Source organism: Physcomitrium patens, chromosome 8 (genome assembly GCF_059467195.1).
Source record: "Physcomitrium patens ecotype Gransden chromosome 8, ASM5946719v1, whole genome shotgun sequence".
Classification (NCBI taxonomy): domain Eukaryota; kingdom Viridiplantae; phylum Streptophyta; class Bryopsida; order Funariales; family Funariaceae; genus Physcomitrium; species Physcomitrium patens.
Window position 1 is genome coordinate 8,372,367 of NC_143417.1, and position 15,177 is coordinate 8,387,543.

At 42.9% G+C, this 15,177-nt stretch overlaps 2 protein-coding genes and 1 long non-coding RNA gene across 14 annotated transcripts; 1 reads left to right on the top strand and 2 right to left on the bottom strand.

The window, feature by feature from the left end:
- Window positions 1-118: 118 nt before the first annotated feature.
- On the top strand, window positions 119-3,143 carry LOC112285506 (uncharacterized). 2 transcript variants are annotated; one of them, XM_024526406.3, is made up of 4 exons: window positions 119-613; window positions 1,016-1,080; window positions 1,356-1,405; window positions 1,782-3,143. In XM_024526406.3, exons 1-4 carry the CDS (start codon window positions 416-418, stop codon window positions 2,792-2,794), a joined length of 1,326 nt encoding a protein of 441 aa, XP_024382174.1. In that variant the 5' UTR covers window positions 119-415; the 3' UTR covers window positions 2,795-3,143. The 2 variants fall into 2 exon arrangements, with proteins under 2 accessions (XP_024382174.1, XP_024382173.1); XM_024526405.3 differs by having other exon boundaries at window positions 120-613; window positions 1,013-1,080.
- Window positions 3,144-4,585: 1,442 nt separating this feature from the next.
- LOC149988450 (uncharacterized) lies at window positions 4,586-9,589 on the bottom strand. Of its 7 annotated transcripts, none has more exons than XR_016504457.1 (8): window positions 8,947-9,589; window positions 8,380-8,455; window positions 7,997-8,139; window positions 7,194-7,622; window positions 6,573-6,705; window positions 6,270-6,416; window positions 6,000-6,116; window positions 4,586-5,889 (listed from the first exon to the last, which is right to left on the bottom strand). It is a non-coding gene; the product is annotated as an uncharacterized LOC149988450 (long non-coding RNA). The 7 variants fall into 7 exon arrangements; XR_016504456.1 differs by having other exon boundaries at window positions 8,380-8,693; XR_016504452.1 differs by lacking the exon at window positions 8,380-8,455 and having other exon boundaries at window positions 4,695-5,889; window positions 7,194-7,411; window positions 7,555-7,622; window positions 9,305-9,589.
- A 577-nt stretch (window positions 9,590-10,166) lies between these two features.
- LOC112285505 (uncharacterized) lies at window positions 10,167-14,670 on the bottom strand. 5 transcript variants are annotated; one of them, XM_024526403.3, is made up of 9 exons: window positions 14,517-14,670; window positions 13,859-14,139; window positions 13,379-13,463; window positions 13,089-13,170; window positions 12,764-12,847; window positions 12,472-12,638; window positions 12,164-12,356; window positions 11,906-11,972; window positions 10,167-11,651 (listed from the first exon to the last, which is right to left on the bottom strand). In XM_024526403.3, the coding sequence occupies exons 2-9, from the start codon at window positions 14,004-14,006 to the stop codon at window positions 10,783-10,785; spliced, it is 1,695 nt and encodes a 564-aa protein (XP_024382171.1). In that variant the 5' UTR covers window positions 14,007-14,139; window positions 14,517-14,670; the 3' UTR covers window positions 10,167-10,782. The 5 variants fall into 5 exon arrangements, with proteins under 5 accessions (XP_024382171.1, XP_090108584.1, XP_024382169.1 ...); XM_090252458.1 differs by having other exon boundaries at window positions 12,764-12,828; window positions 14,380-14,660; XM_024526401.3 differs by having other exon boundaries at window positions 14,380-14,660.
- Window positions 14,671-15,177: the final 507 nt, after the last annotated feature.

Consider the following 15,177-nt stretch of genomic DNA (forward strand, 5'->3'; position numbering starts at 1 on the left):
AGGTTTCAATTGTGAACGAGCCACCGTAGATGCGATAGGGGATCTACATGGATGAATGAAGAGAGGAGAGTCAAACGGATGTCGTCGGTCATGTGTTTTCTCTCTCTCTCTCTCTCTCTCTCTCTCTCTCAAAACGTTGCTTGGGAGACGGTCCTGGCTTTCGCTTCCCCCCTTTATCTCCCTCCATTCGCTGTACCTGCAGCCCAGCCCAAGCCCGCGCTCCCGCGCTCACTGGTTGCTATGGTTGTTGCTCGTTACGATGCTTCTGTGGTTTTTGTGAACACGGTGGTAGCGGCGGCGGGACAAATCTCGCTCACTCTTTGCCTCTCTTCTCAGCGTGTTTTTTTTTTACCATTTCCATCCCCTTGAGTCCTCTCTCATTTTAATCTTCGTTTTTAATTCTGACTCTTCTGCTATGAGGATCCGTAAGGGTCACCGATGCTTGCCGCTTCCGCCTGCCGATCGTTCCTTCTTGCAGGAGATCCCGGTGAATCCGGAGAAAGAGGTTTGTTCGAATGAGGACAGGAAGGACGACGCGAAGCAGGCGTTATTACGACTCGTCGCGCTTGCTGCTGCTCCAGTTGCAGACATCATCAGTGGTCCTCAGTACCTGGTAGTGTCGATTGCGGAATATTGTAGTTAACACGTTGCAAGTGTCGGGCGTAAGTAATATGTGTGCTCATGTGATATTTTATAAGATTGCTTTCAGACACTAGAAGTATTGAATTATGGTGCGCTGTTGGTCCCGCCCTATCGAGCTTTGGTAGATAAATCAATCTCCAGGCGTGGTTTATTCTCGGAAATGTTGTAATTCCCAGGCTTCCGGCTGGCATTGAGAAACGGGTAGAGAAATGTCGGTTCATGTAAATAGCGAAGTTAGAGTATGTTACTGGGCCGACTGTGTTTATTACAACGGATTCTCCATTCTCGTGTCCATAAGCTGCAATCATGTCTGCAGTGCGGCCATGGTTGATTTGCAACACTTATAGACCATAACTGTTCCACGTTGCAGCAGGAACATGCAAACGGTTCATCCGTGGAAAGAACTCCAGGCTTGGATAATGATATAGAGAAGACCAGGTATAGCCTCTTCCGAAGGCTGTTATAAATTCGTGTGCGGTAACTGTAGCATTGTTGTATGGAGAATCTCCAGTCCGCCGCATTGCTCTGGGTGCTTTAGCTGTGGTCAGCAAGCCTACATGTTGTGACACTCGTTTTCAACTACAAAAATGGTGCCGCAAGATCGTAGTGATGTTTCTGCAAATAGAAATTAGTCCAGACGACGACCGACGAAACGCACAAAGTTATTTTATGAAGCGGTGGATCTGACCTATGGAAACATTGGTGGATGGCAGGGTTTCAGCTGATGATAATTTCAACGGGCACTCTTCCATGCAGGACACAGGTAATTATTTGTTGCACAACTACTTTGATAGAGCTAAAAGTGTTGAGATTTAGTACTGAGCGCATTGAATGCTTTTGAATCAGATTATTGTTGTCAGTTTTCTGAACTTACTCACGCCACAATATACTTCATTTGGTGATTACTTTCAAAAATTCCCTTCATCTTCGCGTCCAGAACTCTGTAATACAAATTTTACTTAGGGCACGACCTTAATAGTACGACTTTTCACCACACATAAGTATGAAAAACTTCAGGTTTCTGAATCTAAGTAATCTCTTACAGATCTATCACGGCTTTACCCTGTTGGAGTTTGACTGTTTGATTATATGCTGTGCGATATGTCCAGGATTCTGATTTGGTCTGTGCTGTTGTTCAGGTATCGATTCAGCAGTGAGGAATCAGACAGCAACACCGCCGAGGACGAAATCTGTCTTTACCAGGCACAAGCCAGTCTTCACAGCTGGAACAGCCCGTAGCAACACATCCACCATAGAAATGGAAGATAAAGCAGATTTGTTACTGCAATCATTACGCAATTTTTGCTCAAAATCGGGTATAACTGGTGTAAGTGCTTGCGACGCAGTTGCCCAGATGATAGAGCAAGGCTTACCAGGGTCAAACGACGGGGATGAAAGTTTGACTGTGAACGTGGCTAAATTATTTCGCGACAGCTCTAAATTTATAGAACACGAAGGGCGTGGGAGATATTTCTTCCCGGATTTTCCTGCACGCGAAGAAAACGAGTCGTTGATTACAGGAGGTTCAGAATTCTATGGGGGAGAAGCGGTTTCAAGCAGCGATATGATAGAAGCTGCTAGACAGCTACAAAATCTACAACAGAGCTATTCAAATCTGCTCGGCTCTGGTTTTCTTGAACTGAGTGAATCTCCATCCTTCCATGATGGCGATCATAAGACAGTTAAGAACACGATTGAAGGACTTGTTGGACAGTCAAATGTTGGCAGAGATCATAAGCATGTTACAGCAATAAATCAGAGAGCCAGCTCGAATGTTTCCAGATCACAGAAAGTTATCCGTGCTGACCAGGTTGAGTATCAGTGCAAGCGGGATGATGGAAAAGGCTGGAGGTGCTCTCGACCTGCAGAATTCGGGATCACAATGTGCAAATATCACCGAGAACAGATTTGGAAGTCTCAAAGTCGTCGAAAGAGAGCCAAATTTGACGCGGAACTAACCGTTCCTGCTGAGATTTCTTCGTTCACATACGTGGCCAATGCGCGCGCCGTACCGAATGCCGTCACAACAGCAAAAGATCATTGTACATTTCTGGACGAAGAATTGCCGTACGATGAACGTCGGCAGTTTGTAAAGGCGAAGTCTCTGAAGTCTCTACTATCGATCAACGGTGGGCAGACGAAAATTTATTAACGGATTTGAAAGTCAGTGCAAGGTGTTCCGCCTTGGGGAGATCTTACAGTAACTTGTAGGATTTTCATTTGTACATTTGTTTGATGTGGATGTATTGCTTCTCCCCCATCTGATGCTATAGTACTCAAGAAACTACTCATTGAACGTTGTCATCGAGGGTTCGGTTCTCAATGTTTCTAAACTGGACATTAATTCTAGAGTTTATTTAAAAAGGGCATGTCAGCATAGGGAGACGTCGAGATGGAATCCTCAATGACCTAACGATTTAACTGTATTCATTTCGAATTGGTGTTGATAAATTTGAGAACTTAAATAGTTGCATCCTGCGGGATGGATAATTTTGATGACATACCAAGATTCAGGTGAGAGAATCCTGATTGCTTGAAGCGAGCGAGATATGTGAACTTTCGGTTACAACAGCGACCACGAATATCCAAGATTCAGGGCGTTCGCTGCAGAGCTGGAAAGTGACAGTGAAGGTAGTTATGCTCTATTCCACTCAACCTGCAGTGACATGTTCTTCAGAACCGATAGAGATCATAGTAGCTAGAAAGTAGGAGGTATATGTCGATGTGAGTACGATCTAATGCTTATGGATTCTGCAATTAATGAGATCAACAGATAGGAAGGTTTGGTGTTAAGTACAACGCGTTGAAAGGACGCAATCTTTCGCGATTCAATCTCTGGATTACATAGTCTATCAGGGGGCGTGGTTAAAGATTTTGAGAAGTGACTAATCAGAAATTCATTTTCTTCAAAAATTACTGGAGTTTGACTTAGTTTCCACTGTATCAAGTGTTTTATCCAAAACTAAGCACGACCCGAACGCTGCAGGATCAGTCGTTTAATTTACAGGATTTGCGGAAATTTTCGTCTCACAACGTGTTGCAGTTGCGAGCACTGCGGACGAGTAATCCTCACGAGTGGGGGCAAAGTCCTGGGAAACAGTAACACATCACACAGAATCCTAAGTCATCAACAGGCATGGTTCACACCAGCGTACTGGATGAGAAAACAAACGCTCTTCGCCAAAAGCAAAAACTCAATATAGCTCTACGACAAGACATGCAACACCAGGAGAGACATCTTGAGCTACGTCCGAGAGGTGCCACCTGCTTAATCCACAGGACCAGCTAGCTGAAGAAACACAATCTCCTACTGACCTTTTCCAATGTCAATCTGCGTACTCACAGCTCATGTGCGCAGTCCGACGAAGTAGAACTGAAGAGGACGAAGTCTACGTTGCCGAGTACCCAGTCATAGACTAACGTGCACAGAATATTTCTCGTGCGCGGTGACCACGACATGCTACCTAGGTTGCCAAAGCTCAACCGATTGTCCAAACCCCTTCACGATAAGAAGAAAACACTCTGAAACCATAACATCTGATTCATGAAATCACATGCCGCCGACGATACCGGCACCTTGGCCGTCGCCATGTTCTCAAGCGCGGAGCTTATAAGTTGATGATTTAGCCGAGTCTGGTATGTTTTGGTTTTAGATTGGAGAGTACTTTCCCGTTCATGTTTTATGTAGAAATGGAGGTGTATTGAGTGTCAAGTGAGTGGCATTTGATTCATCTACTGTAAAAACCGGGCTCAGAGTTTCAGTGGTGTCTAAATATGATCAAATAAAGTTGTGAATCTGTTCGGGAAGTAGACCTGAGTTTGAATATGACTGAATCAGTTATGCAACATAGCTACAATTTTTTCAACTTTTGTGGTCAGTTCTAATTTTCCACTGTTTACAAGAACAACGATGAGCCACGATGAGTTTGTGGGTTCTGAAATGTAGAAAGAAATGCTTACCTTACACCGGCCCGTAAGCGTGGTGTTGGGATGGAATTGTATACAGGTGTAGGAACATTTCATTGTTTGAGCACACAACACTGTTGACATAATTTTGAGCGGCGTAATTTCTGGGCCGACAGCATGCCCATCAACTTGTAGCTATCAACTTGTGATATTACAGTCTTTTCATTCTCCTAGTCTAGTACAATTCATCAGAAACAGCAAGTATTGTCATCAAGACAGTCAGAGAGTTAACTATCTTCACATCATCTGAAAGGTAAGGATGGTCATCTTGGCATCAAAATAATGACCAAAGACTTGGCAACACCAGACTTGTTGACACGCCATACCAGATATCGACAGCAATCCTTCACAGTAATCTACGCCAACTACAGTAAGTCAAACTTCCTCCCCAAGGATCGAACAATGTAACTATGTCTTCGGTCTTCGGGTGATTCGGTCACAATGACACTGGCATTGTGGCAAACGAATGCCTTCAGTCAACTTGCAGCCTTGAAGCGGCTCCTCTCTCTGTAAACTCTGGGCGTTCCTTAAACACTTTGAGACGAAATTAAGAGTTACATCAGACCACTGGTGGGTATTCATGAGATAGATCATAACATTCTGCAATAAATTCTCATTTCCCGTCTTATTATCCGCTTCACATCTTCTTCACGGCAAGCTCGCAGCCAACTTATTGCACGACATCTAATGCAGAACTCTTGTATCTCGAACACCGCCTTGCAATAGAGCCATTTCATGCAAGACACTACAAAAAACGACGTGTGGTAGATCATGGTCTTGTTCTGATACGTTTAATTCCCAAACATGTTGATAGCTGCTAACCATGTCGACTAGTTTTCGTTGAAGGCTGGCCATAGGCTCTTAACACGTCTTCTGCACTCCTTTTGGGAAGAGTATACTGGATTCATCTAAACTATCAAACACTTCACAGGTGCAAAATAACTTTTCCACTGGTGTTTATTTGTAGAGATTTGTGCATGCTTAAATAGTAATCCAAGAGAAACAGAAAAGGATTTGACTTGATCCTTCAGGGTACCCTTTCAGAGAACCAGCCACTAAGCTGCGGGGCTTGCCTTAAAGGTTGGTGGTTACAAAATGCAACTCCCAGATCGCAAGTATCCAATTCGTGTATTTAAATTGCCAGCTTCATGGGGTCTCAAAGAACCTTGCATATAAGGTATCAGCAGTAGCTTTCCCGGATCAATACGATATGATAACGATGTAAATATCTCTCAAGCAACCTGATCATTGATGAAAATAAGCAAGTCGGAACACTGATGTCTGCATCCCACCAGCAGAAATGATGTCAATGTGTGATCACGATCAAGAAAGACAAACTTCAGATCTTTTCTTCACCGAAGAACTATTCAATCATCGATTGTTTTTAAAACCTGCAAGAATGTAGTGAACCTCAGATACAGATGAAGCCTTTAATGACGAAATCCAGGTTGAAGTCCTCATGTATCCGCAACTCGCACCTTCGCACAACATGTTGATCCCCACGAATGCTGCAGATGTACAATCACGAGCGGACTTGAGCAATCTGCTACAGCAACTGCTTATCAGCCGTGTTTATTATCTGGAATGACCTGTCTTTTCCTATGTGGTGAGCAGTCAGTGCACAGAACAAGACTGCGACGTGCTCGGCGGATTGGGCATACCATTCCAGCGTTAGTTGTTGATAGGAATAATATTAGACGCGAAAGTAGGAGTTGGCAAATCTTTGGATCAGTGAAGTCATCTTCATATCCCTAATACTGCTCAAACACTACATCTTCGTCTATGATAGGTTCAATACATTCCAGATCCTGCTCAACCAGAACAGACCAGAAAGACTGAGCAGAACAGTGCATTGATCATGGATCAGCAAGGGTACTAGTGATGATTTTTACTTGATCAGAGTTTCATGCGAATCTACTAAACCATAGATTTTAAGGTATCTGAACATTTGAAAGAGCAGGTACATAGTAATCAAAGAGATTAACTGTGCCTTCGACTTTCTTATCCCAAACAAGCTCAGGGCTGGGGTGGAATCTGCTTTTCCGTTGTCATCAGGCGCAACGACTGAATCACAAGAATATCCCACTCAGTTGTGCCCTGCGATATCAAAATCATGATCATTTCCGACAAGAATAATATTCAAGACCATTGACATCATAATTTTTTCGGACTCTGAAACTGTACTTACGAAATTGCAAATGAGCTGTAATCAATTTGGGTGATCGCCTTTACCACGAAGTTCTAATTAAGTCATAGTTTTAGACCAATCACTCTGATAAATATGGAGCAAAGCTATATTAGAGCAGTTTCCCAAGTCATTGATTAGTCGCAGACACTGGTTTACACAGAAATATCCAATTGGATTTGTTGAACTCAAAACTATACATGTGTTATCTGCTCTCAAGACACGCTAACTTGGAGGGTCCTCAGAAGAAATTTTTCCAAAAGCTGTAAGCTACAGTAACATCTCCAGATTCCAGAACAATGTAGACTCGAGTTTTCTGTGGAAATAATGTTAAGATTTGGTCTATAATGACAGTTCTAATGTTTTAATACACACATATACGAAGTGGTCTGAATGGTACCCTGGATTATTCTCCATCGAAAATATTGGTAACGTGCAATTCTGAGAAAATGACCAGGGATCATTGAAATGCTCTTGAATATGACATCATGTCTAACATGGAAAATAATTGGCAAAGTTACTCCTCTGGAAGGAGAGTTCCTAGTTCAGAGCTAAACACTTAGGACAACCTTCAGTCCTTTCCAAAAGGTTTTTCCACGATGTATCTTGTCCATCCTCCTGTTTGACATACAGTGGAAACATTTTCATCTCGATCCAAAAACTTTTATAAAACTAGATTAGATACACGATGTACATTATTTCATGAACTATTGTCTCATCGGAAAATGATATCAGGGTGGAGACACTGGAAGGAGAAATACTTGTAAGCTGGATAGGCCGAGCCTCAACAGACTACCGACCCTTATGGTGTGCTTGAGAAGCTTTAAGTCTGTAGCATCCCAGGCATAAACGTCAATACATGACATTTCCGCTTCATTACTCTGAATGCCAAATAATCACACAAGACTACAATATTACTCTCCTAAATGAACAGATATGATTTTGATGTCAAAAGCACTCAAGGTCACAATTATTATGGGCAGTAATTTTTTTCAAGTCATTGTACGAAGCACTTCAGAAAATTTTAGATAAAAAATCTCTGATGCAACAATGGCCGCCTGTTTTGGAATACTAAATCCAAGCACGGGGCAAACAGCTCGATCTAATCACTGAGAGTCTCAGACCACGAAGAGAAGTGTTTGAAATCCTTCTTCCTGTCGAGTGAGAAAGGTTTGCAGGCAAGAATATTGGCATATACCGTACCTGCTTGTGGAGATTGAAAATGGCTAGAAAGGTTTCTTCATCGTAAGGTCTCCAGATGCAACAGCCACTCTTCGATTGGGATGTTTGGTCCGACGTAGGGTTTTCCTAAAGAGCTGGTGGAGGCTTCTGAGCAGTAATTCCCACTGTGAATGATGGTCATGCCAATTAGTGCTTTTTTCAGACACTGACAAACGTTAATTCATCGCCTGATAACTAAACACAAGCTGCAACCTTCATATCATTCCTGACCCAATGGCTTAACTGAGTATTAAGTAGTGCAAGTCATATTGAGCAAATATCAAGCTAATTCATTTCAACATAAAAAGTTACTGTAATGACTCATAAAGTGGCACTAAGTTGACTAGATGGAGAAATGAGGGTACGCAAAATGACAAGAGTCTTCATTATTTTAGATATTCTCCAGCGTTACTCGCCACTTCGTCAATCCATAAGACCTTCCTGTCTTCATGTATTACAGTATGCAAAACTTACCAAAGATTTCTATTGTCTCTGCTTTCCTAAGTCTACTGACCTCTAGGAATCAAGTACATATCGAATCCTTCGACTGATTGGTTATGAAACAGGATTAGAACTACACCAATGCATACGACTCAGTTTCTAAACCACACAGACCATGCACAGGAAAATCCAGTGCACATCATATCGATCGCATCACACGTCACGAATCTCGCCACCGCTATCCAACCAGCACAAACAGCGAAGTTCAGAATGAAAAAACCCTTAAACCAAAAAACTCCAAAGAATTCAACAAGAAAATGAACACGGCCATGAGAAAATTGGTCGAACAATTCACACCCGGCTCTCTCAACACCGAAACGAAACGAATTCTAAACACCACTTTCGCGCATATTGTGTCTCACACAGGACGTGAGTGCCATAAGCAGCGGAGTCGATGTTCAAATGGAATCACCAACTAATCACCCACTTACAATGCAGTGCTGGAGAAGACGCGGCACCCGGCGACAAGTAATTGTATGTTGTGCACCAATTTCGCAGGCTTTCTACCAGTGCAACAAACTAAAGTCCTCATGTTCCCTTCCCTACGACAATGGCCATGGTGAGGGAAGCCATGCACAGCAAGCCCTGTTTCTCATGTTGCAGAAGATATGAAAAGACCAGTCTCGCACTCCCATAACTCAATCGATAAACCATGCTGATTAGGGAATCGAATTAGTGGGTCAGTAGTGGTGAGATCTGTCACTGATCGCGTGGATGGACGAGTGCTTAGTGTTGCTTTAGGATTAGCGATTGGTAAGTGAAACAGGAAGGGAAGGAGAGAGAACCCACAGCGTCCGAGACCAACGGCCATCCACGAGCCGCCTGCCAGCGACTTCGTAATGTCCACCAAGTTCAGACCCGAACACCTTCGTTGGCTTCAATTGAAACCCATTTCGTTTTTCCAAATCCCACAACCTCGTCACGAAACCCAAGATTCCAGTAATTTCAAGGACTACCCACATACTAAAATTCTTAGAAGATGCATGAAAAAAAATTGCGGTGCTGCCAGGATTTGTTGCAGAAACGGAGTGATTGGTCAGTTAGGTTTCGTATGTTTCTCATCAAGTGAAGGATACTCACAGAAGAAGCGAGACTTCGGATTCGAAACAAGAGTGCCAAGGTTCGATGCGAGGTTTTTCACGGCGTTATGAGAGGCCGTAGCTCCGTTTTATTCGAAAATATGTAAATGGCCTCTGTATCCTCATCGCAGCACTACTTTGTGGCAAGTTTCAGGATTTCTCATTAGATCTTGTTACTACCAACGTATGATGTTTGAGGAAGTTTGCCTCAGGCGTTCAGTCATAGAACCCTGAGGCAAACTGCTCATTTGAGCAGATATGATGTGGGATACAAAGTCGATTCTGATATTGACTTGGGAAATTTCGACTTAAGAAAGGTTTGATTACAAACAGTTATCAAAATGGTTAATAACTATAAATAGTGGCTCTGAGTTTGAGTTAGTGGGTGACATCTGTTTTTGAACTCTCCATATTCCATTCTTTATAAGGGCGAAGTAGGGGAGGTCCCTATAGAGTTGTGTTTGCTATTGGCACGGAAACAGTCAGTTACATCAGCTGGGAAGAGCTAAGAAAACTGGATCTTTTTTGTAAAAGTATCCCATTGAGAGGTGACGCTAGCAGAAATACTCCAATTCTTGAAGTCGAACAAAGGAGGAACCACACAATTGTAGCTCTCACGTTACACATTTATAACCTGCACCAGTTCTGAGAAACAAGCTTTGCTAGATTGACATTCTTGCACTGGTCAAGGATTCCAGTTGCAATGGTGAAAAATAAGCAATTTCGAACTTGGTTAGGTCCTGGTCTACTAAGCATAGAAGTTTTGAGGATTCTAATCTTGCAACAGAGTTTTTCTTCACACCTAAACTATGTTTTACAGTATACGACTGAACCAAATTAGTTCAGTGAGGATTAGGTGAAGGGTAGGTGTATACTACGAAAAAATTGCTTGCTAAATCAAAATGTTTCACAGCAACTACGCATCTAGAGTTGGAACTTAGCCAAAGTGAATACAGCATGTCAAAGGCTAAAATTCTTAGCACAAAAACCTCAACTACTTGTCAATTTAACAGATCGATATATCTCCAACTACATTGAGAATCACAAATTGCGCATCATGGCAACGAGTACCAACAACTGGGCTATTACTCTTTGGAATTCACATCCATAACAAAGCAAGCCAGATTCATATGATACAAAGGCTAAAGAAGGTTCATTTACCTCAATCCTTGAGCTTAGTGTTGGAACTCAACGACCGCTTCCATTCTCACCGCTTTGCAGTGACGAGAGAGCAGCCTGCGCTTTTTCCCATGCCTCACTGGTTGTGGGACAGGACGGCTGCCTTACTAGAGTGCTCTGGTATGATAAGTGGTACTGCACTGATGTTTGAGGAATAGGTGATGGTCGAAAGCTATCACCATAACCACTACCAGTTGGTGACAACTGTGATGGATCGGGAGGGGAAAACCCAGCAATAGTACTTACAGTCAAACTGGGACGTCTGGTTAAAGGAGTGTATTGTTCAGTCATACCGGGCACTCCAACAAATGACCGTGTATCCTCTGGATGATAAACGCTTGATTCAAAGTTAAGTTCCCAATCATCTTCCTCTTTCTTGGTGGTTGGAATTGCAATAGGAGGACTTGGGGCACTTACTGGATGAGGACTACTAGAGTGCTCGGGATAATGGTACGTATTTCTGTCTTCCCACGACCTCTGGAATTGCCTATCGTCACGTATTCTCGGAGGATTCATTCCATTGTAGTGCACAGACGGTGGGGTATGAGTAAAAGGATGATGTTGTGCAGGATATGCAAAAGAACGTTGGTGGTGGTTATTAAAGGGCATTTGGCTGGGAGGAGAATATGTCACGGATGGACTTCTCCACGTTCGCTCAGGAGGAGAGTTGCTGGACGGAGTACGTGTTCCAGAGAAGTCAGGGATTCTATCGGCTTGAGAAGTAGCATCTGGACTAAATGCAATGTACAACTCCTCCACGCAGGAAGAGTCTACATCATCAACGATTTCACCTTCTTCGTTATCATCAGTATTTGGTAGCTTATTTGTTTTCTCCTCCTTCTTGTCGGGGCCAAAAGTCGCTCTGGATAAATCTTTGCCTGTATAGTTAACCCAGTTTTTGTCAATTAACCAAGACAAATTCTCAAATTTCCACGGACTGAATTAGAAAAGAGGAAATAGGCAAGAAAAATAACATTATCTATGAAGAAAACAGCGCAATATGATGAACCTTCTGACAGAGCCTAAAACAAAGTGGTGTGGTGTCAGTGCAGGTATTAAGTTATTGCTTGGAAAAAAATCATTGTAATCAAACTTAGAATTAAATTGTACAAGAGTACAGGAAGAGGCATACTGGTATCGCTAGAAAGATGACCATGCTCGCCGGTTTTATAGAGCTGTTTAGGTGTTCGATCAGGTTCCTGATTCAGAACACGATCCTTACAATTAGCATTGACATTATATACCTTCGCTGCTATTTCAAAACAGAATATTTTCCCTCTGAAATCACTTTCATCACATGCAAAATGTAAAAACATAATACCCATTAACCAATGGCTTCTAACCATTCATCTCTAGTGTCTATCACAAAGAAAACTTTGATTGCACAGACCTCAATGCTGGGATGTGCCTCATAATATCTGGACGCAGTTCGGGGTCCAGAAGAAAAAATTTTCTTGGAAGCATGATTTGACCGAGCGGAGTTGATAGCTTCGTAATTCCAAGGCCTCTTACAATCTCTGAGTGCATGACTGTAAGACCCGCAATTGAAACACCTTGCTTCCTCACGCTCTAACTGTACGCATCTGTATGGATCAACATAGAGTCTCAGAAAAAGAATAAACTAGGTACTTAAGAAGATACAACATTCTTTGAAAGCAAGTGTTCCGCACGCAGTACTGCAGTTGATGTCAGTCTCACCCATCTTTGCGTGGTTCTTGAGAAGACAGTGAGGAAATGACCCGATCGTAGAGGGGAACATCAGCTTCACCTTCTCTAAGATCTGGAAGGTTTGGGCCAACCAACCCTGAGTTGTCACCCGGCTCTTTACTGCGTGCATGCTTTAAAGGCTTATCAACCCAAAAGGACTGCCAAAAAAAAAGGAAAAAAACAGAAAACGGTCAGAAACTTTTGGGTGGATAATGTACAAGAGAAAGTAGGTTTACTACTCTCCTAACATTCCAAGATTGTGAGCAAGACAAAGGGTGCTTACCACACTAAAAGAACTCCCAGCTGGGCCGACCTGCAAAGCTGGATAGTATTCCTCTTTGCCACTCTCTACAAGATTTTCCATTGACTGCAATAAGTTTCGTGACATGCAGGTTAGACTTCGAAAAGTCGATCGACTATTATGACGCGCTATCTTAAACTGCGACTTAGTTCCACTACACGGCTATCCTTGAATAATATCTACCGTAGACCTAGCGACCCACAGCACCATATAATGCGGCAGAAAAACCCTATCATGAACCCAATAGTCTCATAAACCAACCAAAACCAAACAGACAAGGTATAAGCAAGATGAATCGGTCCAGAACCTCTGAGGAAGAATGACGACTGTGGTATCCCTGCCACAAAGACCAATCTCGCAAAAGTTCTTGAAGTTTTTTTCGACTTGCTCTGAAAGCAGACAGACGTCCAATAAAAATTTTGCAACACCAAAACCAACATCAGTATACCCGACGAGACGGAAACGACAACTCAAGAAGACCAATCGTGCTTTAAAAACAAATATTGATTTAGGCTTTGCCAGACGATTCGAAAACTCATTGAAGTTTTCCGTCGATTTCGAAGTATGGAATGGTACAAGTCACTGTAGATCCCTTACTTGGAAAGGTGGTGATATTCGACACGTACTGATGGAGTTATTTCCACTGGTGCTGACCATTTTCGCTTGCGACTGAATTGAGTTTCTATAGAAAGGTCAGGGAATTCTTCTTCACATCACGTTCATTAGCATCGTATTGCACGAACTGGTCATGACGCTAACGTTAACACTATACAAGGTGGAAACTCCAACTCAGTGACCTAAACATGTCATGTCTTTCTCCTTCCATCAGAAGTTCCGAAGTGTGAGAATGGGTTCTGCTGCATTTTTGAGCATTGAACATGGTAATAGGAGGGGGTACACAACTGGCATGCGCATGATGCCAGTGATTGCTACGACCTCCAGAAAATGAGCTGGAAAAAACTAGTTTTCGTACTCAACACCACCTGCGTAACCGCTAATCTCACAACGATGACCTACCAGACACCAAAAACACAAGCCTTGCTTACAAAAATACACATATCGACCAAATGAGGATACTGCTTGTGATTGATGGGTCTCCAGGATAGCCATGCTTAATCCCTTCGTCATCAACTACCTGTTCCGCCACCACACGCCCCTTACAACTCTCCTGCTCGTCGTCCGAAATTTCCATATCAATTTCTACCTCAGCATCAACACTCTCCATTGCTTCTGAAGTGATTTTGCACTCGCTATAAGTTCATACCGTCCAAGTAGACGACTTTAGAGAGAACCACGCTTCTTCTCCACTGCCAAAACGCCGACTTCACCAAAATCCCCTCAAAGACGCACTTCACCACCTACGCAAGCAAACTGAACTTCTCATGCTCAAAACCATCTACTAAAAAACAAAACCCTAAAAACCCACTAAATACAACATACCCTAAATCCTTGCACAAAAAGCTCACCCTCTCTAACCCGCACTACCAAGCACTAGTAACGCACTTGCGGAAGCTCAATACCAACACCGTTTCCACAAAAACAGGTATAACCAAAGGGGAAAAAATTGCAGAAGGACAGAAAAAAAGGCAAACACGCACTCTAACAACACTCTGGCTCGATCGCTCAAACGGACCGCACAAAATCTCCGGCTTCCCGAATTCAAAAACAAAGAGAGAAACGGGAAAAGTAGAGAGATAGTTTTTAAAGCAATGACAGAGACAAGATGGTGACTAACGAGGGTCCTCAAAGCAGCGATGCGTGGCATGGAATAGTAAGAATGGAGTAAGGGAGGTTCCTGAAGACAGGCCCACGGCGCGGATCCAAGGGAGCTGGGCCGAGGCAAAGAGAGAGACAGAGAGATTAAAGGGCGCTCAGTGGACAAGCTTGCACTAAAGCTGCAGTAGAATAGAATAGAACGCGACAACCGTAAGTTTCTTCCCGCGTTCCCTTGCGGCCGGGTTTCGGTGTCCCCCCTTCCTTTGTCAATCGATTCTCCCCCAGCCCGTCCTTCGGTGGACCCGTGACGTGGCAAGCTGACAACTGCCTTGACCTGGGTTTACATGCTTGTAGGGTGTAATTCCCATTAGTTGAAGGATAATAATGTTTATCAGTGTTCTATGATTTATAATCTGATTCTTGTGCATGACTTGTAATTGTGTGATTGTTTGTGGGTTGTGGATAAATGTTATGGCAGATTTGTTTCTGTGGTTTAGTCTTGGTGATTTTGTACACTGATGATGTGAATACCTTGGAACTTTTTGTGCGAAAAAATCAGGAATAGTTAGTGCTAAAAACGAGGAGACAACAAGATTCGTTTATAAATAGTGAGTTTTTTTGAAAAGAGTAAAAAAAAGAGAGAAAAGAAACGAAAGATTAGGAAATGAAGCAAGGTGATG